The sequence below is a fragment of the Schistocerca cancellata genome, chromosome 8, assembly GCF_023864275.1.
Source record: "Schistocerca cancellata isolate TAMUIC-IGC-003103 chromosome 8, iqSchCanc2.1, whole genome shotgun sequence".
Lineage (NCBI taxonomy): Eukaryota > Metazoa > Arthropoda > Insecta > Orthoptera > Acrididae > Schistocerca > Schistocerca cancellata.
In genome coordinates, this window is record NC_064633.1 from 137,958,340 (window position 1) to 137,981,603 (window position 23,264).

Below are 23,264 nucleotides of genomic sequence, written 5' to 3' on the forward strand. Positions count from 1 at the left end.
ATGTGGGTATAAAGACGACGGCTAGTAGAAATCCTTGGGTAACAGAAGAAATATTAAATTTAATTGATGAAAGGAGAAAATATAAAAATGCAGTAAATGAAGCAGTCAAAAAGGAATACAAACGACTCAAAAATGAGATCGACAGGAAGTGCAAAATGGCTAAGCAGGCATGGCTAGAGGACAAATGTAAGGATGTAGAGGCTTATCTCACTAGGGGTAAGATAGATACAGCCTACAGGAAAATTAAAGAGACCTTTGGAGAAAAGAGAGCCACTTGTATGAATATCAAGAGCTCAGATGGAAACCCAGTTCTAAGCAAAGAGGGGAAAGCAGAAAGGTGGAAGGAGTATATAGAGGGCCTATACAAGGGTGATGTACTTGAGGACAATATTATGGAAATGGAAGAGGATGTAGATGAAGATAAAATGGGAGATAGGATACTGCATGAAGAGTTTGACAGAGCAGTGAAAGACCTGAGTCAAAACAAGGCCCTGGGAGTAGACAACATTCCATTAGAACTACTGACGACCTTGGGAGAGCCAGTCCTGACAAAACTCTACCTTCTGGTGAGCAAGATGTACGAGACAGGCGAAATACCCTCAGACTTCAAGAAGAATATAATAATTCCAATTCCAAAGAAAGCAGGTGTTGACAGATGTGAAAATTACCAAACTATCAGTTTAATAAGCCACAGCTGCAAAATACAAACGCAAATTATTTACAGATGAATGGAAAAACTAGTAGAAGCCGACCTTGGGGAAGATCAGTTTGGATTCCGTAGAAATACTGGAACACGTGAGGCAATACTGACCTTACGATGTATCTTAGAAGAAAGATTAAGGAAAGGCAAACCTACGTTTCTAGCATTTGTAGACTTAGAGAAAGCTTTTGACTGGAATACTCTCTTTCAAATTCTAAAGGTGGCAGGAGTAAAATACAGGGAGCGAAAAGCTATTTACAATTTGTACAGAAACCAGATGGCAGTTATGAGTTGAGGGACATGAAAGAGAAGCAGTGGTTGGGAAGGGAGTGAGACAGGGTTGTAGTCTCACCCCGATGTTATTCAATCTGTATATTCAGCAAGCAGTTAAGGAAACAAAAGAAAAAATTGGAGTAAGTATTAAAATCCAGGGAGAAGAAATAAAAATTTGGAGGTTTGCCGATGACATTGCTTTCTCTGACAGAATTACAAAGGACTTGGAAGAGAAGTTGAACGGAATGGACAGTGTCTTGAAAGAAGGTTATAAGATGAACATCAACAAAAGCAGAACGAGGATAATGGAATGTAGTCGAATTAAATCGTGTGATGCTGCCGGAATTAGATTAGGAAATGAGACACTTAAAGTAGTAAAGGAGTTTTGCTATTTGGGGAGCAAAATAACTGATGATGGTCGAAGTAGAGAGGATATAAAATGTAGACTGGCAATGGCAAGGAAAGCGTTTCTGAAAAAGAGAGATTTGTTAACATAGAGTATAGATTTAAGTGCCAGGAAGTCGTTTCTGAAAGTATTTGTATGGAGTGTATGGAAGTGAAACATGGACAAAAAATAGTTAAGACAAGAAGAGAATAGAAGCTTTTGAAATGTGGTGCTACAGAAGAATGTTGAAGATTACGTGGGTAGATCACGTAACTAATGAGGGGGTATTGAATAGGATTGGGGAGAAGAGAAGTTTGTGGCACAGAGGCATCAAGGGATCACAAATTTAGCATCGGAGGGCAGTGTGGAGGGTAAAAATTGTAGAGGGAGACCAAGAGATGAATACACAAAACAGATTCAGAAGGATGTAGGTTGCAGTAGTTACTGGGAGATGAAGGAGCTTGCACAGGATAGATTAGCATGGAGAGCTGCATCAAACCAGTCTCAGGACTGTAGACCACAACAACAACAGCTACTTTCCCAGGTGCTCCTCCCTATCCACTGCTCTACATCATTGTGCACTACACAAACTCACTGGCTTCAGTACCCACGTGTCACATTCCTATCCCTCGTAACTGCTGCCTCAACCTCCTTCAGGTCTATCCTGTACACCTGCCGCCTCAGTCAAGGATATCGGCCTACTTTCCCCAACTTCTTATCCCAGTTCCCACATCTTTTCTCGCTCCACCCATTCTACTTGAAACAACCCAGTCTACCTGCTGAACAGCAGTTCCAGCATTGTGGGATCAGCCAGCACGAAATAACAGCACATGATGTGCATATGTGTGCATTCAACAGAACTTCCATTATCACATTTAGATCCAAACCTAATTATAAAAACTCGTGTCGCTTAAGTGTGCCTTGCTTGAATACAGGGTGATTCAAAAAGAATACCACAACTTTAGGAATATAAAACTCTGCAACGACAAAAGGCAGAGCTAAGCACTATCTGTCGGCGAATTAAGGGAGCTATAAAGTTTCATTTAGTTGTACATTTGTTCGCTTGAGGCGCTGTTGACTAGGCGTCAGCGTCAGTTGATGCTAAGATGGCGACCGCTCAACAGAAAGCTTTTTGTGTTATTGAGTACGGCAGAAGTGAATCGACGACAGTTGTTCAGCGTGCATTTCGAACGAAGTATGCTGTTAAACCTCCTGATAGGTGGTGTATTAAATGTTGGTATAAACAGTTTACAGAGAATGGGTGTTTGTGCAAAGGGAAAAGTTATGGACGGCCAAGAACGAGTGATGAAAATGTAGCACGCAACCAGCAAGCATTTGTTCGCAGCCCAGGAAAATCGACTCGCAGAGCTAGCAGAGAGCTGCAAATTCCACAATCAATTGTATGGAGAGTCCTACGAAAAAGGTTAGTTATGAAACCTGAAGGTCAACTACCCGAGGCGATGGATCGGCCCCCAGGCAGCCCGTGACAGAGCACTTCATCACTGGCCTCCAAGAAGCCCTGATCTTACCCCCTGCGATTTTTTCTTATGGGGGTATGTTAAGGATATGGTGTTTCGGCCGCCTCTCCCAGCCACCATTGACGATTTGAAACGAGAAATAACAGCAGCTATCCAAACTGTTACGCCTGATATGCTACAGAGAGTGTGGAACGAGTTGGAGTATCGGGTTGATATTGCTCGAGTGTCTGGAGGGGGCCATATTGAACATCTCTGAACTTGTTTTTGAGTGAAAAAAAAACCTTTTTAAATACTCTTTGTAATGATGTATAACAGAAGGTTATATTATGTTTCTTTCATTAAATACACATTTTTATAAAGTTGTGGTATTCTTTTTGAATCACCCTGTATTGTACTAGCATTACAAGAGTTTTTTTAATAGAATTTTGTTTTTGTACATTTGTTACTGTTTGCTTGTGTTTCTCCAGTATTGGTCACTGGCAGCTCATTGATTACCTTCTCAGAAACAGTAGGTGTAGACTTTGCTTGGGGTGTTTTCAGATATTATGAACAAGCTGTGGGTGTCAATCATTGAGGGAATAAGGTCTAGTAGTGTAAATTTTCCATGTGTGGAGACACTTTATTCATACCATGTAGCACAATGAACAGCCGTTACTAGTAACCAACACACTGCAGCATGGCCTATTATCCATTTCATGATGATTGACCTGTGACTTTAAGCTTATATTTTGGTTACATTGCATGACGAACATCAGTCTGTCGTATTATGCTGGAACCGTGGAAATGTCTACTTTTATTTCACGTAGTAGTATTATATTTTCGTTGAAAAGGAAGCAATGAACATGGTAATAGTTAAGAGAAAATGTCCTTTTTCAAGCATTTTTTGGTGTCAGCTTCGAAGAGTCACAAAATTATGTTAAATTTCCTTCATAAAGTGTAAAGATACAACCTTCTCTACCTACAGGCTTTCTGATTAGTCATTTTGTCATAATAATGGCAGATGTAGGTTATTGTAATTAATTTAATGGCGATACGTGTGGGCAAGAAAAAAGTATAAATTCTAAGTTGGTTGTTGCTTTTGAAAGCTGTTATGTTTGTATGCACATAAATCTACATACCAGGTGTACCAGTATGAAATGAGCGTTAAGACATAAATGTGTCAATAGGGAACATTTGTTGCAAACGAGCCTTAATTTTTTTTTTTTGTTTGGTTGGTATGACATCTGTCAAAGATATTTAGTATACATCAAGTCATGGAACAAACATCACATGTTTTCATCGTGTTAACAATGTCGAATTTTGTATCAGAAAGTGATGATTTGCGGAAAGCATTAATTTTTTGTTTTCATTTGAAAAAAGTGCTGCAGAGTTGCATCGAATCCTTGTTGAGGCATATGGTGATCATGCTCTATCAGAAGCAACAAGCAAAAGATGGTTTTAAAGGTTTAGAAATAATGATTTTGATGTAAGAAATGTTTGAAGACGCCGAATTGCAAGCAATATTGGATGAAGATGATACTTTGAGTCAGAAGCAAATGACAGCAATGCTAAATGTTGTACAACAATAAATTTCTGACCGTTTGAAAGCTATGGGAAAGATCTAAAAGTGTGGAAAATGGGTGCCACATAAATTGAATGAAAGACAGATAGAAAACCGAAAAACCGTTTGTCAAATTTTGGTAAAAGACATGATAGAAAATCTGAATTGCTACTGGCGACGAAAAATGGATTTATTTTAAGAATCCTAAATGGGAAAGATCATGGGTTAATCCGGGACAACCATCAACATTGAGCTTCTAAAACCCAGTGAAACTGTGAATACTAATCGCTACAGACAACAAATGATCAATTTGAACTATGCATTGATTGAAAAAGATCAGAATGGTCCAGAAGACATGGCAAAGTAATTTTTTTGCACAACAATGCACCTGCACACAAAGCAAAACTGGTTCAGGATACAATCAAAACACTTGTCTAGGAGCTGCTACCCCAGCTGCTGTATTCACCAGGCTTGGCCCCTTCCAACTACCATTTGTTTTTATCAATGGGACACGCATTGGCTGAGGAACACTTAGATTCCTACGAAGAAGTCGAAAATTGAGTGTCCGATTGGTTTGCTTCAAAAGACGAACATTTCTATTGGCGTGGTGTCCACAAATTGCCAAAAAGGTGGTCAAGATGTATCGAAAGCAATGGTCAGTACATTTGAATAAAATGTTTTTACTTTTCATTTCAACATTAGTGTTTCATTTTCGCAACAGAAAAAAAAAAACTCATTTCATACTGGTACACCTGGTAAAGCAGTACTACCCCATGTTTAATTTATTTGCATTTGTGTCTTTATGCACCTTGTGCTCATGTACACAATGTTGCCGAACCTGTGAACAGCATTTTCAGTTCATTGTTGCAGCGTTTACATTGGATCATTCCATCACATAGGAAACAACTGTGCTGCGGTTCATTGTTGTGTACTCACATGAGATAGCCTTCGTGATATAATAAATTGCCTTAATACTTGGGTGAAACAATGCATCATTTAGAGTTATGAAAAGACTATGGTTTTCATGCTGGTGCTTACTTGCGGCCGAAAAAGAGGGTGCAAGCAGCTGCTAATCAGTGAGCAAGCTAACTTCTGAACATCTCTGTAGTAATGAAAATACAGTGAAGCGAATCTCAAAAGTATATAGAGAAACTTTGTTTTATATCATCAATAAGAGTTCTGCCAGGCAACAGAAATTTGCTTTGGATGAGTTTAAATACGGAGTTTTAGGAAGAAAAGTATATGACTTCTGTGTGGAAAAGAAGTTTCCAACAGTAGCAGCCATACTGGATAAGTTGAAGACTGAACTTTATAATTTCCCTGGTGTGTGTGGAACAACTCTTGGGTTTGCTGTTTGTAAATTGGGCTTCAGATAAAAAAGTTCAACAAAAAACAGTGCTGATAGAAAACGAGAGTAACAGGGAAAAGAGAATAGTTCTTGTGAGAAATAAGAAGTGTGAAACACTGGATGGACTACTTACTACAATGATGGGGGTTGATGTCAGGTCACAAGAATACATTTTGGGAAATGTATTGTGCTCAGTGGGCAAGGAAATTACACTTCTATGGCTACCTTTGGTGACCTACAAAGTCATTCCCATTGAACTTAGTTGAGCTTTTGTCAAAAACATGGTAGTAAAGGAAAACAAGAGTTTTAAGGTAAACAATACTAAACAGTTGTATCACTCGGCCTTCAAAAGTGTTCCCCAAAATGTCTAGAGGAATTAAAAGTAAGCTCAATTGTAGCATCTCGCGTTAGATATGATAGCAGTTAAATGACTAATTGAAAAATAATGAAAAATCTGCCTGCAAATAGAGAAAGATTTCTTTGGACTGTGCAAAGGAAATTTTTCTCCTAAATATGGTCTGGTTTCTATGACTCCTCAAAGTTGACACTCATCAAAAAATGCTCGAAAAAGCATGGTTTCTAGCATTTGCTGCCACCTTTTCACCTAAAATCTAATATTCTTATATCAAAGAAAAGTAGACATTGCCACAATTCCTACAGTGTGGGATGCTTCAGTGTTCTCCATGCAATGTAACTGTGATATGAACTCAGCTGGAGGTCGATTGTTACGAAATGGATAATAAGGATGGAGTTTGAAGTGGGCTTCTTATGCCTTGAGGCATCATTCACATGTAACAGCATGGGCTGCTGCACTTACTCCATTTCTTCTGACTGCATCTACGTGACACTGCGGGCATGTGATTGTTTTCTTCCAGTGTTTGTGCATCTCAGATAAGCTCTACATATGTGCTGACAACCAAGAGTATCATGCAACTTAACTGCCTTGTTTGATCCATAAGCTAGAGACACTGTCTATATACTTTTGCCTTGGAATGGGAACTGGGCTGGATTTCGGTAACAGCCATGTCACTATGTATCACCAAGGACACTGCTATCGGCATGGGTGACTGTTAGCAGGAAGTTCAGGAAGAGAAGATACAGGTCGTGTGTGACATGTTTTAAAAAAGCCATGACAGTTGCCAAAAATCACTGCGTATATGCCAAGGCTTTATTGTTACTAACGGTATGGTAAGCAACTCAACAAAAAACTGTTCCCATCTAGAAAAACAAGATGCAGGGATTTGTGTTATGATAGTAGTACCATTGAAGCCTGACATGGTCAGAGGGAAGAGATGGAGGTTTTAATGTGATATATTAAATAAAATTTTTAAAAGTAAAAGCTTTTAAAGCCTAGACCACAATCTTCGTATCACAATTAAAGTTCGTTAACTAGTTTTTGTTGCTTTCTGCAACTGTCTTCAGACCATTCAAAATATGAAAAAGCGATGAATAAGCATTGGAAAGGACTGTTAGCTGTCGTAATGCAACAACAGGCTTTCATAAATACCAAAACAGTAACAGCACGCCGTTGAAAATGCCACAGTGAAGAAGTGAGGTTGTAGATAGTAATTTCATAGGTTGACATTGTTATAGGAAATTGTCCAGCTGTATGAGTAGAAGTTGAATGAAAAGCTCATTACTTGCAGAAGTACAATAGGTATTATTGTGGGAGCAGTAGATGCAATGGTTCCAAAAACTGTCAGGTGTTCCATAGTGTGACTTACATAACGATGATCCTGTGTGGCATACAAAGTAGTCAAACAAAAGCGCTGGCAGGTCGATAGACACACAAACAAACAAACACAAACATACACACAAAATTCTAGCTTTCGCAACCAACGGTTGCCTCGTCAGGAAAGAGGGAAGGAGAAGGAAAGACAAAAGGATATGGGTTTTAAGGAAGAGGGTAAGGAGTCATTCCAATCCCGGGAGCGGAAAGACTTACCTTAGGGGGGAAAAAAGGACAGGTATACACTCGCACACACACACATATCCATCCGCATATACACAGACACAAGCAGACATATGTAAAGGCTGTGTCTGTGTATATGCGGATGGATATGTGTGTGTGTGTGCGCGAGTGTATATCTGTCCTTTTTTCCCCCTAAGGTAAGTCTTTCCGCTCCCGGGATTGGAATGACTCCTTACCCTCTCCCTTAAAACCCATATCCTTTTGTCTTTCCTTCTCCTTCCCTCTTTCCTGACGAGGCAACCGTTGGTTGCGAAAGCTAGAATTTTGTGTGTATGTTTGTGTTTGTTTGTTTGTGTGTCTATCGACCTGCCAGCGCTTTTGTTTGGTAAGTCTCATCATCTTTCTTTTTAAATATATTTTTCCCACGTGGAATGTTTCCCTCTATTATATTCATACAAAGTAGTCATCTTTATATAAAAAAATGTACAAATTGAAGGATACTACAAGAACTTTCCACGCGACCAGTGTGACGAAACATTTCAAAATGAGAATGAATAACAGTGTGTTGGCCACTAGAATGTGCTGTACTATGTAGTATGAATAAAATTACATTTAGAATTGAAAACAAATTTTTGTGTACATACTTTCATTAGAATATTTGTTGCTGGCCCTTGTGTGGGAGTTTACCAGCACTTGCTATAGTTGTTCAAAGGCATACTGTATACAACCACTTTCATACAAGTTACTAAAACACCTTTCTTCTCATTTAGAGGAATAGAGTAATGATAAAAGGTCCGGTTCATCATGTTTTTAATGTCTTCATACTGAGTAATAATATACAAACCGTAGACAGATATACAAGGTGCCCCAATCAAACCTCCCTGATTTCAAGGACCCAGGAGAGAAAAACCACAGTAGATAAGACAATGAAAAATGCACCACATTGTAGAAAATCTCAAAGAATTTATAATCTTGTGTCAGAAGAGCCAAGTATCGTAGCCAGAGTGCAGCAGGCTCACATGAAGTGAAAATGGCGACTCCACAGCAGCGCATGCAAGCAGTAGTGTGGTTTGCAGAAACAAAATCGCTGATTACTGTGCAAAGAAGTTGTATGAATTTGATCCACCTGATGTGAAAGCAAGTAAGGAATGGTACAGGAAGTTTCTGGCAACAGGAAATGTTCTGAAACATTCTAGCAGTGCATGTTACGGAGTTTCCAGCAGAGACAGTGGAAGACTTCAGACAAATGTTTCTCAGAAGCGTATGGAAGTAATTAGTCAAACATCTAGGAACTTGATGTACCTCGATCAATATTGCATTGTGTAGTTCACCTGTGTCTTCGTATGTGTGCCTACAAAGTGTAAATTCTGCAACATCTGATGCCGAATGACAAACCACGCTGATAACAATTTGCTGTGGATATGCTGCAGTGTATTGATCTGGATGCCAACTTCCTGGAAAGATGTTTATTCTTAGATGAGGCAACCTTTCATGTATCAGGAAGGGTTAATAGGCATAATGTTCAGATTTGGGGTTTGCAGAATCTGCACTTTGTCATTGAGCACATTTGTGATAGCCCTGAACTGAATGTCTGGTGCAGGCTAGTGCATGACAGGATAGTGGGACTGTTCTTTCTTTGAGGGACAAACAGTGAATGGGTCAGTGTATCTGGACATGTTAGAGCAGTTTATGTACCCTCAGATACAAGACTTGCAACCCAACACCATTTTTCAACAAGATGGAGCTGTGCCGCATTGGTCAAAAGCTTCTCACAAGTTCCTGGATAGGAAATTTCCCAATCACTGGATCGGACACGGAGGACCTATTGCCTGACCATCACATTCACCTGACATTATGCCACTTGATTTCTTCATGTGGGGATTCGTGATGGACTGCATGTATGCGACCAAAGTGAACGATATTCCTATCTTGGGACATCGTATCACTAATGCGATTGCAACAATAACAGAGGAAAAGTTACCAAGAACTAGGCAAAAAATTGAATATAGACTCGATGTTCTTCGTGCTACAAACGGTTCACATGTACAGGTGTATTGATGATAAATAAATAAATTCTTAGAGATGCTCTACAATGTGGCGCATTTTTCACTGTCGTATCTACTGTGGTTTTTTCCTGGATCTTTGAAATCGGGGAGGTTTGAGTGGGACACCCTTTATTTTGATATATGCTCACAATTCTTTCACTAACTATTGTTCGAATGATTTTGTAACATCTTGCTACTGTAGTTCTGGGAAACTGTGGCCCTCTTACAGTTGCAACATAGTCATGAATTTGAAATAGGTACTGTAATGAAACAAACAAAATGTTTTGAGTATTTGATTAATGGAATATGATCATCAGGCTGTCCTGTGAAATGAGAATAGTTAAAAGAGCGCCTGGCTGAAAGCAGGGTAAAATTTTTTTAAATTTGGAAGCTGCACACCTAGAGGGAAAGGGGTGCCATGCTGAAATAAGCAAACATAAGGGGAAATGACAGAGACATGAGAAAATTTAGACTTTGAAGACCTAAACATCATTTATCAGGGAGAAGGTGAAATAAACTGTTGGTAAAACCAAAGAGGCAGCCTGAGAAGAGTTTCTGGAGTTGTAAGCGGTTTTGAGGAATGTGGCTCAGTTTTTCCATAGGTAACCAGACTACAAACCCTTAAGTCTGTTTCAGTCCTTGCTCATCCCTGAGGTTTTTGGAGCTTATCATTTTTTCACTGTCTGGTAATGGTTTGTTAATGCAAAAAATGCCAAACTATGCTGTGGTTCAGAGCCCATGTTAATTCCAGTTCCCTTGTAACTGGTCGGGTAGCTCGGATAAAAGATCAGAGGAAAGCAACAGCAGACCGCCTCTAGATGGACCCTGCCTAGTAAAGTACTATTATTTTGAAACCAGTTTAAGGGTTGGCCCATTTTTGGGTCTTACAAAGCACGCTTATTGGAAGAGGTTGTTCATGAAATGAGCAGAAAGCAATCGCATACATTTCAAATTATTTTTGGAAATGGAATGGTGGTAGTGTGGGAATGAATGCTGCTTGCTGGTGTTGTGGGCATATGACACAGAGTACACAGACAGACAGACAGACAGACAGAGAGAGAGGGGGGGGGTGGGGCAGAGAGAGAGAAAGAGGGGGGGGGGGAGAGAGAGAGAGAGAGAGAGAGAGAGAGAGAGAGAGAGAGAGAGAGAGAGAGAGAGAGAGAGATATTGAGAGAGAGAGGGAGGGAGGAGATGAATGGGGTTTCATTCTAGCAATTATAGGGTGGCAAATGGAGAAATTCACAGATTCAAATAACTTTTAATAATGGGTAGATTCTGGCCAAGAACCTGGGAATGAGCGTCAGGGAAATGGTGAAGCTGTTTGCGTGCTACATCGTGAACATCTATGTAAAGTGGTTGCAGGACAGAAAAACTGAGTAGGCGACAAAGTGTGGATGTCTGTGCCTCATTACACAGCATGCATGTCAGAGGCTTGCCCACCCTATGAAGCAGGATAGGTGAAGATCTGTGGCAGGGGTCTGATGGCAGAGTACAATTGTGGTGAAGGGACAAGTGTTTTGGAGAATAGTCATCAGTACAAATTGTTGAAGATGGAGCTCCACAGCAGATGACTCCACTGTGTTTCCAAGACATCAAGTGGACATGGAACCATAAAGATTGGACCATGGATCAGTGAAAATGTGTTGCCTAGTTGGATGAATCATGTTTGTTGTTACACCAGGTTGATAGTTGTGTCCAGATACTCCATCCAGGTGAATGGCTGCTCGAAACTGGTAGTATTATGGTATGGGGGACATTCACCTGGTCTTACATGGATTCCATTGTAGTAATCAAAGGCATCATGACAACTGTACACTGATGAGCCAAAACATTATGACCACCTGGTTAATAGCTTGTCTGTCTTTGGAAATGAAGTACATCACTGACTCTGCATATCAGGGATCCAACAGTTTTTTGGTAGGTTTGTGGAGGTATGTGGCATTGTGTGTCTATGCACAGGTCATGTAATTCCTGTAAATAATGTGCCACTGATTTTTGTACATGCTTTTGGCGTCCAATAGTGACCTGGATGGATTCCATAAGATTTACATTGGCTAGATTTATTCACAGAAACATCAACATGAGTTCACTATAATGCTCCTCAAACCACCATAGCATGGTTCTGGCTCAGACACATGGAAAATCATACTGCTGGAAGATAACGCCTTCAGGGAACATATCAAATGTGAAGGGTTGCAGGTGGTTTGCAGCTGTCAGCATTCCATTACTACCACAGGTCCCATGCAAGTGCAGGAGAATGTCTCCTTTAGCATAATACTGTTACATTGACCTAGTGCAGCAAAAATGTGATTCAGCCATAGAGCCTACACTTTTCCACCGATACAGTCGAATCACAACGGTCCCGTGCCCACTGTAACTGATGACGTCACTGGGTCAACACATGAACACGTAGGGTATGCCACTATCACCATCTATCCTACTTTCCAGAGCAGACAAGCCTTTGAACCCCACATTCTGTGGAGAGTTGTGGTCGTCCAACCATTCAGCATCTAGTGATAGTTTCACTGTCTTTCTGCCTCTTTTTGTTGATGCTCACAGTAGTAGCACATGAACATTTTATCATCTTCACCGTTTTTGAGATACTTGTTCACAGATTCTGCCTAATAATAATCTCCCCTTTATCAAAGTTGCTGAGCTCAACAGATTCCACCATTCGCAGCCCATATCTTCACTGGGATAATCCCCCCTCCCCTCTGTGTCTGCTCTGCTTACAAATTTTGTTACTGCACCACATGGCCACGTCACTATCATGTGGCATCTGAGGTCACAGTGGGCAGTGGTCATAATGTTTTGGCTCATCAGTGTATTTCATACTTTCTGGGTAACGAGATCTACAGATGACTGAAGTAATAAATATGCATAAAAATACTAAGCTTTATGGACAAACTTGAATGACTAATTGCCAACTGTGTGTGACTTAATGAGTATTTCGTCACTTTCAATGAAAGGATCAACTGAAAATATCCTTTGTAGTGTCTGGCCACCAATCTTAAATTTGGTACTGGTCTTAGTATTTTACAGGAATAAAATGGGGATTTCAATGAGATTAATTGTTACATTATTTTGGCATGCCAATTTATCTGATGAAGTTGAAATAATAGTGTTGGGAAGTATTTAATTGAAGGTTTGAACTTGAAACTTTAAAATCCTTTGTTATTATTAAATGAGAACTTGTTCTTATATTTTATTTTCACTGTAAACTGTCTAAACAAGTATTTGCATTTCTTTTTTAGCTGACTTTCAGATACCTTGGCTGGGAGCTGGAATTGGTATCATTATTGGTGTCGGATTGGTCATCGCAGATTATTTACTAACTGATAAACCCTCAATTAAAGTAAGTTCATTGTGCATATAAGTTGAGGGACTGAGAATTAAAATGTTGTAAGACTGGATGGAGAAGTTAACACAGTTGAATATTCTTTGTTACTGATATATGGAGGGGTCGGAATTAACTTGAACAAAGTCTATTAAATTCAATTTTGGGAGAAAGTACTGAAAAGGTAAACACCTTGAATTACTTAATCACAGGATTTAACCATTTTCAAGGTTTAAGTATGTTTCATAAATTTTTAAAATGGACCATTATGCTATATTACATCCACAAACTCATTGAAGTTACTGCTTCTCAGGATAAATATAACAATGTACGGCACTTGATTCAGATTCCCTGTGAAACTTAAAGGAAATTGTTTGACATAAGATTTATTAGCAACATTAGTTTTATATCACAAATCATGCTAACCTGTTTCTTGTTATATTTACATACACTCCTTTTACACCACCAGTTCTTAGAGAAGTTATGCCGAGGAAACATATCAGTATTATTACACTTGCACAACTGCATGTTAAAGTATTTGTTAAGATTCTAGTTATAGACAATGTCATCATTCTCACTTTGCAAATTTATATTACTGGAGCATATGTTTAACTGTACTGCAAGCCTTTTGAAGTATGTGTGATGTAGTGGTGTCACTTAGGGCATGACTGATTTCATACAATTTTTCTTCACATTGCTCATGGGTCATTTTTTGCAGATTTTTCTCTTTTACATATTAATCTGTTGAGTGGGAGTGCAAAGTTTGTTGAATGTGTTTGTATTCAATCATTAAAGGTGAGCCTTTTCCAAATCTTAGCCACTGTATATTCATCTAGTTGACAGGCTGTCCATGTGTGTCCACTTCCACGTTATGGAGTTTTTCAAAGTTTCAGTGATTGGAAATTTATTTCATTATTTTTAAACAAATGTAAATTTAAGCTTGTTCGTGTTTGGGGATTTTTTTTTGTACAATCCTCTTGCAAGTACATATATTTGTCCTTATTTATTAGTGTTCCAGTTATGCATAGTCAGTATTATTAGGCAAGAATGAAGTCCTCTAGGAATGTCAAATCTATAGTTTCTATTTCTGGTCAAAATCTGGAAGTATTTTTGTCATTTTGACATTTAGATTTTGTCAAAGGAAGAATCTAAAAACAGAACTACATGCTTGACATTTTGCAAATTCTCTCATGAATGCTTGCTGATGCAAGACACTGTTAACATTTCTTCAGAAACTTCAGTAGTTTAATCAGACTATTACAACCCAAGTATTTATTTAAAAAAATTAAACAAAAAAGGTATACCTTGAATCTGTAATTGTAAAACGAAACTATTATGGACTTAGTTCACAGTAACTCTGAAAACATTTGACTCTACTTCTGAGGAAAGAGTTACGGACTTTATTTAATACTACTACGAAAAGTACAGTACAGTGGGAGGTTCTGTTGACAAATACCCAAAAAACTGAACTCTCCATGTGGTAGTGTGACAGTATATGATGCTCCAAAAACAATAGTGAATTGCTAACTAATGATGTTACAGTTTTGAAGTCTACCAAACTGCACCAGTAAGTGTATAACTGCCAGTTTCTGTTTGTGATCTATGCTAGAAGGGCTGAATAAAAATTTAGTTAAAGTGTTCTCATTTCATCTTCCTGAGATGTGGGTGATACATACAACACACTGTTCATCAGAAGAATGTGCAATGGTGATACGTGAAAGTCATAGAATAGTGTTTAAGGAAGGAAGGAAGATTAGTGTTTAACATCCCTTTGACACTGTGTTCATTAGATTTGGAACACAAGTCAGAATGATTCAAGGACGGGGAAGGAAATTGGCCATGCCATTTAAAAGTAACCATTCCAGCATTTGCCTATAGTGATTTGAGGAAATCATAGAAAACTTAGATTAGGATGATTGGGCACGGATTTGAACCTTTATTCTCCCGTGAGCGAGTCCACTTCGCCACCACACATAGTCAAAAAAAAGAAGTGTAATGGTGTGATACCGGAAGAATGAAGGGCGAGGCAGTGGGGTCGTCAGCCCATTTACCCCTTCAAGATTTTTGAACCACTTCATTATGCTTAATAACAACATTATTATTATTAAATAATAGTTTTTAAGAGCTTATGAATCTTTCTGTTGGTCAGTAATTATACAAACATCAAAAAATTTTTGTATCACCTCGGTTCGGAGAGTTCCGGAACCTGTACAGAAAATTGGGAGAGAGATCAACATAAACATCATTTCTGCCCTTTTTATTGGTCATTAAAACCACACATGGCATGTTGGACCACCGTCCAGCGAGACCTTGAGAGGTGGTGGTCCAGATAGCTGTACACACCGATACCTGTAATACCGAGCAGCACGTTATCTTGCATTGATGCATGCTTGTATTTGTTGTGACATACTATCCACAAGTTCATCAAGGCACTGTTGGTCCAGATTGTCCCACTCCTTAACGGCGATTCGGCATAGATCCCTCAGAGTGGTTGGAGGGGTCATGTCATCCATAAACAGCCATTTTCAATCTATCCCAGGCATGCTCGATAGGGTTCATGTCTGGAGAACATGCTGGCCACTCTAGTCGAGCGATATTGTTATCCTGAAGGAAGTCATTCACTAGATGTGCGCAATGGGGTTGCGAAATGTTGTCCCTGAATATGAATGCCTCGCCAATATGCTGCCGATAAGGTTGCACTGTCGGAGGGAGAATGGCATTCACATATCGTACAGTCGTTATGGCACTTCCCGTGGCCACTAGCTGTGTATGTCAGCCCCACATAATGCCACCCCAAAACAGCAGGGAACCTTAACCTTCTGCACTCGCTGGACTGTGTGTCTAAGGTGTTCAGCTTGAGCGGGTTGCCTCCAAACCCGTCTCAGACGATTGTCTGGTTGAAAGCATATGCGACACTCATCGGTGAAGAGAACATGATGCCAATCCTGAGTGGTCCATTTGGCATGTTGTTGGGCCCATCCGTACTTCACTGCATGGTGTCGTAGTTGCAAAGATGGACCTCGCCATGGACGTCGGGAGTGAAGTTGTGCCTCATGCAGCCTATTGCGCACAGTTTGTCATAACATGACATCCTGTGGCTACACATAAAGCATTATTCAACATGGTGGCTTTGCTGTCAGGGTTCCTCAAAGCCATAATCTGTAGGTAGCGGTCATCCACTTAAGTAGCAGCCCTTGGGTGGCATGAGTGAGGCATGTCGTTCAGCTCCCCCCCCCCCCCTCTCCCCCCCTTCCCTCCTCCCTCTCCCTCCCCCCTCCCCCTCCATGCCCAAAAAACATCGCTTTGGTTCATTTCAAGATGCCTGGACACTTCCTTGTTGAGAGCCCTTCCTGGTACAAAGTAACAATGCGGACACGATCGAACCTGCGTATTGACCGTCTAGGCATGGTTGAACTACAGACAATACAAGCTGTATACCACCTCCCTGGTGGAATGATTGGAACGGATTGGCTGTCGGACCCCTCTGTCTAATAGGCAATACTCATGCATGGTTGTTTACATCTTTTGGATGGTTTAATGACATCTCTGAACAGTCAAAGGGACTGTGCCTGTGATAAAATATCCACAGTCAGTGTCTATCTTAAAGCGTTTGGGAACTGGGGTGATGCACAACTTTTTTTCATGTGTGTAGTTCATCCATTATTCATATAAATTAGTTTAGCAAAACAATAAGAGTTAATCCTGTTCCCTGTTACACTCGCAAAATAATTTAGCCAATGTTACGTATAATATTAAAAGAACTGAGTACCTTACTTCCACAGATGACACCAAGAATTTAATAAACATATTTCAGTCCAGGCTGTAATGCTCTGCAAGATACTTATTATTATGTGAACATAGTTTCTGCTTGCCTGTATATAATCGTTAATTTCAATCATATTGTAGCAATTCTGCAAAAAAGGATGTTAACGTTTTAATCCTTGCTGAATCATAGGGCATGAAGCACAAACCCAGATAGTCAAGTACGAGATGACGACTAAGATGCATTGTTTCTTGAAGAAACCACCTCATTTGTGAGAGATTAAATAGGAAGATTACAGAAAATTCAAAGTAAGAGCCTCACCATCGATTTCAACCATGTTTCTGCCAAATTTGAATTCATGTTCTTAATCACTGTCACTCAACTTTCATAGCATTCATAAAGTTACATGTGCATTCAGGATGGTGTTAAATTGTGAGCCCCACCTGACTGGGCCAGTATTGAATTAGTACTTGTTGAGCAAATCCTAGTATCATAAGCAGAATTTGTGTACTTCAACTGGCCTTGTTAATTTTGGTGCCTCAATTATTGAATCAGAGATATGTGATCGTTTAGAAATATTTTTCTGTCCAAAGGTTAGCAGTAAGATGTGTTAGCATAAACAGTCAATTTACAGATTCGTAATACACCTGCCAAACCTCATGTTTCCAAAAGCAGGAACTATACCTGGTGGAACATCTTCATTATGTAGATTCCTTCTCGATCTTCGCAATGGTGCTCTAAATTTTAAAATCAAAACTTACACTGGAGTGAATGTAAGTGAAACTATATCCTGTTGAGTCCTTTAAAGAGATGGAAAGGCAGAGAGAAAAGACCAATAAACTACCTGTTAATTGTAAATTATGGGCAGAATGTGAAAATGAAAGAGAGAATTAGCCAAGTAGGAACATAAATGATTTGAAAATGTGTTGCCTTTTGTACTGGAGGCTCGTAGTACAGCCATGTAACTTGAAAGCCTGGGGAACAGAAATATCAAGCATCGTCCATGCCACCATACTCTTGAAGTGTAAAATTGTGGAATACTTCACAATCTTTTAGTTGTTTAACTTCATGGTTAAGTATTGAGATTTCAGGTCTGTGAGGTAGTACAAAGGTGTAGTAACGCCTTGCACTTTGAGCTAGTGCTGCCATATCCCAAACCAGATGCAACATAGGCGCACTTCAGTGACTGTAACTGGGTGGTTGTAGTTGTGGTCTTCAGACCAGAGACTGGTTTCATGCAACTCTCTATGCTACTCTATCCTGTGCAAGCCTCATCATCTCTGAATAACTACCGCATCCTACATCCTTGGGAATCAGCTTAGTGTAACTGGGTACAATTGTAAAATGTTACACAACGCTGAATGGGGTCTTGGATCCATCTCAAGGCTTGAGGTAAATTTGGACATATCTGTATTAAACATATCAGCTTCAAGCAAGTAAGAAAAATGATTGGTTGTAAGATGAGTAAATATATTCACAGCTGGACCGTAGCTGTGTGTGTGTGTGTGTGTGTGTGTGTGTGTGTGTGTGTGTGTTCCTAAACCTGAAGGACTTTGCCTGATAGCTTAGTCTTCTTTAAAATGTGCCCTTCTGATACTCAACACTACATCTCTTCGGTGAGTAGCTACCAGTCCTCATTCAAATTGTTGTTATTCCACCCTGGATGTTCCATCTGTGTTCTGAATCCTAAAGGAGCATGAAGGGATTTTCATGGAAAACGGAAAACACTGAGGAAGAAATTCTTACAGACAAATTTTATTTCATCCGGCAACTTGCTTGTTAATTGACCAGGTGGTGCTGCGATATGCAACAACATTACGAACAAAGACTCTAGAGTTGCAGAAAGAGTGTATAAGAAGAGAATTATGAGAGGCAAAGATAATCATTTAAGAAAATAACTGGCAAATTTTTAAAAACTCCCACCTTCAATTCACTGTTACCAGAGTGCACTAATTAAACTAAAATTGAGACTCTACATACTCAGTCCTACATGGTGTCCAAAGTACCAGAGACATGGGTTGGGTTCAGAACATGATGAAAGAGGAATATAGAGAAAACAATGCTCCTCCTTGCTAATATGCACCAAGTAACCCATGTCTTCCTTGGAGTAAGGAATTGTGAATTTTCCTTGAGGAAGAGTATAGTGGAAAACAAGATAATCAAAAATGCACGAGACATTTAATAGCATATAAATTTAAAACTGTGTTATACTCTTGCAACAACTTGTATTCCATGTAAAGGGAGTTGTACACTTGCAATACCTGGGCAGTAAATACACATTCCTTTTTGCAAGCTGAGTGATGAGGTGCAGTGATTAGCACGCTGGACTTGCATTTGGGAGGACAACTGCTCAAACCCGTGTCCGGCCATTCCAATTTTGGTTTTGTGTCATTTCCCTAAACTGCTTCAGGCAAATGCCGAAATGGTTCCCTTGAAAGGACATTGCTGATTTCCTACGCCTCCCTTCCCTCATCCAATGGGACCAATGACCTCACAGTTCGGTCCTCTCCCCCAAATCAACCAACCAATCTTTTTACAATTTGTAGTCACTTGCTATGTGCAACTTATTTGTCTTTACCCGTCTTTCACAAGCTGAGGTGGGGGTGTGGGTGCTCTGAAAGTTCAGTCCCTCATTTGTATCAAACTTTTTAAATCTTGTGTCTGTACTAATATTGCGATTTATGATGATATGAACAACAGATGCAGCAGCCAAGTTGATCAGCTGTCACTCAGCACCACAAGACGTATTATCACAGAAAAAGTTTATCATCACAGTGCGGTATGAGACAATGTGAATGTGAATGAGTCTTTTGAAATAATGGTATCAGAAAACCTGTTGATAATACCTGGAAGCCACTGTTCAGTTTATTAAGATCCCTGTTTCATTTAATCTGTGAAAACTGAGGAACATGGAAGATACATATTTAACAGAATAATGGCACAGGCAGAAGAATGGTGTGTATCAAAGGGCATAGTGGTTGATGGGAATGATCTTTCTTTTGTAAATAGGGGTATCACACCATAATACAACACAATGGTTGGAGTCTAGGCAGCAAGCTCATATCAGACCACTGCTCAGAACATGTGCAGAAGATGACTTACAGATACATCAAAATATTAGGAACAGAATGGTATTTCAAACATCCTAGAGACCAGGAAACATGTAATCAGGTGTACTAAACTTTCTGTTGATAGATATTTGGTGTAAGAGAAAATAGTAGTGGGAAGAGAAAACAAGTTACTTCCATCTTGCTTAGTTTATTGAATATTTATTAGAACCAACAATATATGGACAAAACATTATTGTATATTATAGGAAATAAGTTGGAGAATAGTAGAAGTATCGTGTGCCTATTGTTACAGTACAATAATGTAATTTAATTTGGAATAACTACGTAAGAATTGTTAACTCTTAATTGATTTCATAAAGTTATTTTGATGTAAACTGTGTGTATTGAAATGCTAAGCATTGGCTCTTTGCTTTTAGCACCCAATCTTGATGGCTCTACTTACAATTGCTGTGGCTATGATAGGCTATGTTATTGGATGGGCATACCGTTACCTAACGAAATGCAGCCAGACTTCACTACTGGAACCACCTCCAGATCTGTTCAGAGGTAACTATTCATCATGCAGTCCGTATTTTCACTTTTCCAATATTTTGGGGAATGTGGTTTGGTGATGTTCACAACCATTGATATTTTGATAGTATACCCTGTCATTTTCAAGCCAAAATCACAGGAAGTATCAGTTTGCAAGGGAATATAAAATGTAAGTGTGCACTGAAATTTCAGAAAACACACACACACACACACACACACACACACAAAACAAACAAGAGTGCCGTCACACAACGAAAGATAACTGATGTCAGAAGTTATCTGTAGTGAAAATTAATAATAAATGGGTGAGTTAACATAGTGTTTTATGACAAGGGGGAGGGGAAGATTCCATGCATAATTTAAACAAAAACCTCCATCTCTATTTATAAGGTTGCTTGCTAATTAAATTTCAGCTGCTTCCTTAATAGCACTCGCAATAGCTGGAAGTGCATGCCAGAATCTGCATGTTGTTATATTCCATAAGATGATAGTGCCAAGACAATGTACTGTAACAGCGAATTTGCTTGGGAATGTTTTTAAGACTGCAGTTGCTATTAAAATAGCAAGTAACCTTTTAAATAGAGATAGAGGTTTTCGTTTAAATTTTGGTGGAATCCTGTGCTCCCTTCTATGTCAAAAAAAAGGGACAGTTATAGCTACCTCACCCAGTGATTATTAATTTTCATTGGTGATTAATTCTGATGTCAGTCATCTTTGTTTGTGTGACATTTTAGTGGCAACTGAGTAATTAGAAAAGTAACAAAGCTTGCATTTTCAGATTTTTTGGCATAAGTTAAATTCACTTGACAGTTTCATGAAATTATAGTTTGGCCACATCAGGTTGACCAGTAGTAGTGGAGAAAATTGGAACGAGTTGGAATATATTCATTTGTCTCAGAGAGCTGCCGATATTTCCACATGTCACATCTGCTTTCACTCGAACTCAACACAAGAGTAATTCGCCAGTGGTATGGGAAGGAGTCGGCACTGCCTTCTTGTCATCTCTCTCTTCTCGCCTCAGCAGTTACATCGCACGGCCAAGGCATAGCTCCTAGCTTCCCCGGACAAACATGTGGTTCCTGAAGAGGGGCAGCAGCCTTTTCAGTAGTTGAAGGGGCAACATTCTAGATGATTCACTGATCTGGCCTTGTAAACCCTAACCAAAATGGCCTTCTGTGCTGGTACTGCGAATGGCGGAAAGTATGGGGAAACTACAGCCATCACTTTTCCCAAGGGCATGCAGCTTTACTGTATGGTTAACTGACGATGGCGTCCTCTTGCGTAAAATATTCCGGAGGTAAAATAGTCCACCATTCGGATCTGCAGGCGGGGACTACTCAGGAGGACATTGTTATCAAGAGAAAGAAAATTGGCGTTCTACGAATCGGAGGATGGAATGTCAGATCCCTTAATCGGGCAGGTAGGTTAGAAAATTTAAGAAGGGAAATGGATATGTTAAAGTTATAGTGGAAATTTCTGAAGTTCGGTGGCAGAAGGAAGAAGACTTTTGGTCAGGTGGCTACAGGGTTATAAATACAAAGTCAAATAGGGGTGATGCAAGAATAGGTTTAACAATGAGTAGGAAAATAGGAATGCGGGTAAGCTACTACAAAAAGCATAGTGAACTTATTATTGTGGCCAAGATAGACACGAAGCTCACGCCTACTACAGTAGTAAAAGTTTATATGCCAACTAGCTATGCAGATGAAGAAATTGATGAAATGTGTGATGAGATAAAAGAAATCATTCAGATAGTGAAGGGAGATGAAAATATAATAGTAATGGGTGAATGGAACTAGATAGTAGGAAAAGGAAAAGAAGGAAACATAGTAGGTGAATATGGAATTGGAGTAAAGAATGAAAGAGGAAGCCACCTGGTAGAATTTTGCACAGAGCATAACTTAATTATAGCTAACACTTGGTTCAAGAATCATAAAAGAAGGTTGTATTAATGGAAGAAGCCTGGAGAAACTAGGAGGTATCAGATTATATAATGATAAGACAGAGATTTAGGAACCAGGTTTTAAAGCCTTAGACATTTCCTGAGGCAGATGTGGACTCTGACCACAATTTATTGGTTATGAACTGTAGACTAAAACGTAACAGAAGAGATATTGAATCTAATTGATGAAAGGAGAAAATATAAAAATACAGTAAATGAAGCAGGCAAAAAGGAATACAAACGTCTCAAAAAATGAGATTGACATGAAGTGCAAAATGGCTAAGCTAGAGGACAAATGTAAGGATGTAGAGGTGCATACCACTAGGGGTAAGATACATACTGCCTACAGGAAAATTAAAGAGACCTTTGGAGAAAAGAGAACCACTTCCATGAATATTGGGAGCACAGACGGAAACCCAGTTCTAAGCAAAGAGGGGAAAGCAGAAAGGAGTATACAGAGGGTCTATACAAGGGTGATGTACTTGAGGACAATATTATGGAAATGGAAGAGGATGTAGGTGAAGAGGAAATGGGAGATAAGGTACTGCGTGAAGAGTTTGACAGAGCACTGAAAGACCTATGTCGAAACAAGGACGCAGGAATATAAAACATTCCATTAGAACTACTGACACCCTTGGGAGAGCCAGGCCTAACAAAACTCTACCATCTAGTGAGCAAGATGTATGAGACAGGTGAAATACCCTCAGACTTCAAGAAGAATATAATAATTCTAATCCCAAAGAAAGCAGGTGTTGACAGTTGTGAAAATTACCGAACTATCAGTTTAATAAGCCACCGCTGCAAAATACTAACACGAATCCTTTACAGATGAATTGAAAAACTGGTAGAAGCTGACCTCAAGGAAGATCAGTTTGGATTCCGTGGAAATGTTTGAACATGTGAGGCAATACTGACCCTACGACTTATCTTAGAAGCTAG

The 23,264-nt window shown here is 39.4% G+C and overlaps 1 protein-coding gene across 2 annotated transcripts in view; it reads left to right on the forward strand.

Moving 5' to 3' along the window:
• Positions 1-23,264, forward strand: part of LOC126094743 (uncharacterized) — a 40,924-nt gene that overhangs the window by 10,437 nt on the left and 7,223 nt on the right. For both annotated transcript variants that reach the window (XM_049909293.1, XM_049909294.1), the window contains exons 5-6: positions 12,936-13,036; positions 20,269-20,398. In XM_049909293.1, coding sequence (XP_049765250.1) covers positions 12,936-13,036; positions 20,269-20,398 — 231 coding nt within the window. The remainder of the gene's footprint in view (positions 1-12,935; positions 13,037-20,268; positions 20,399-23,264) is intronic.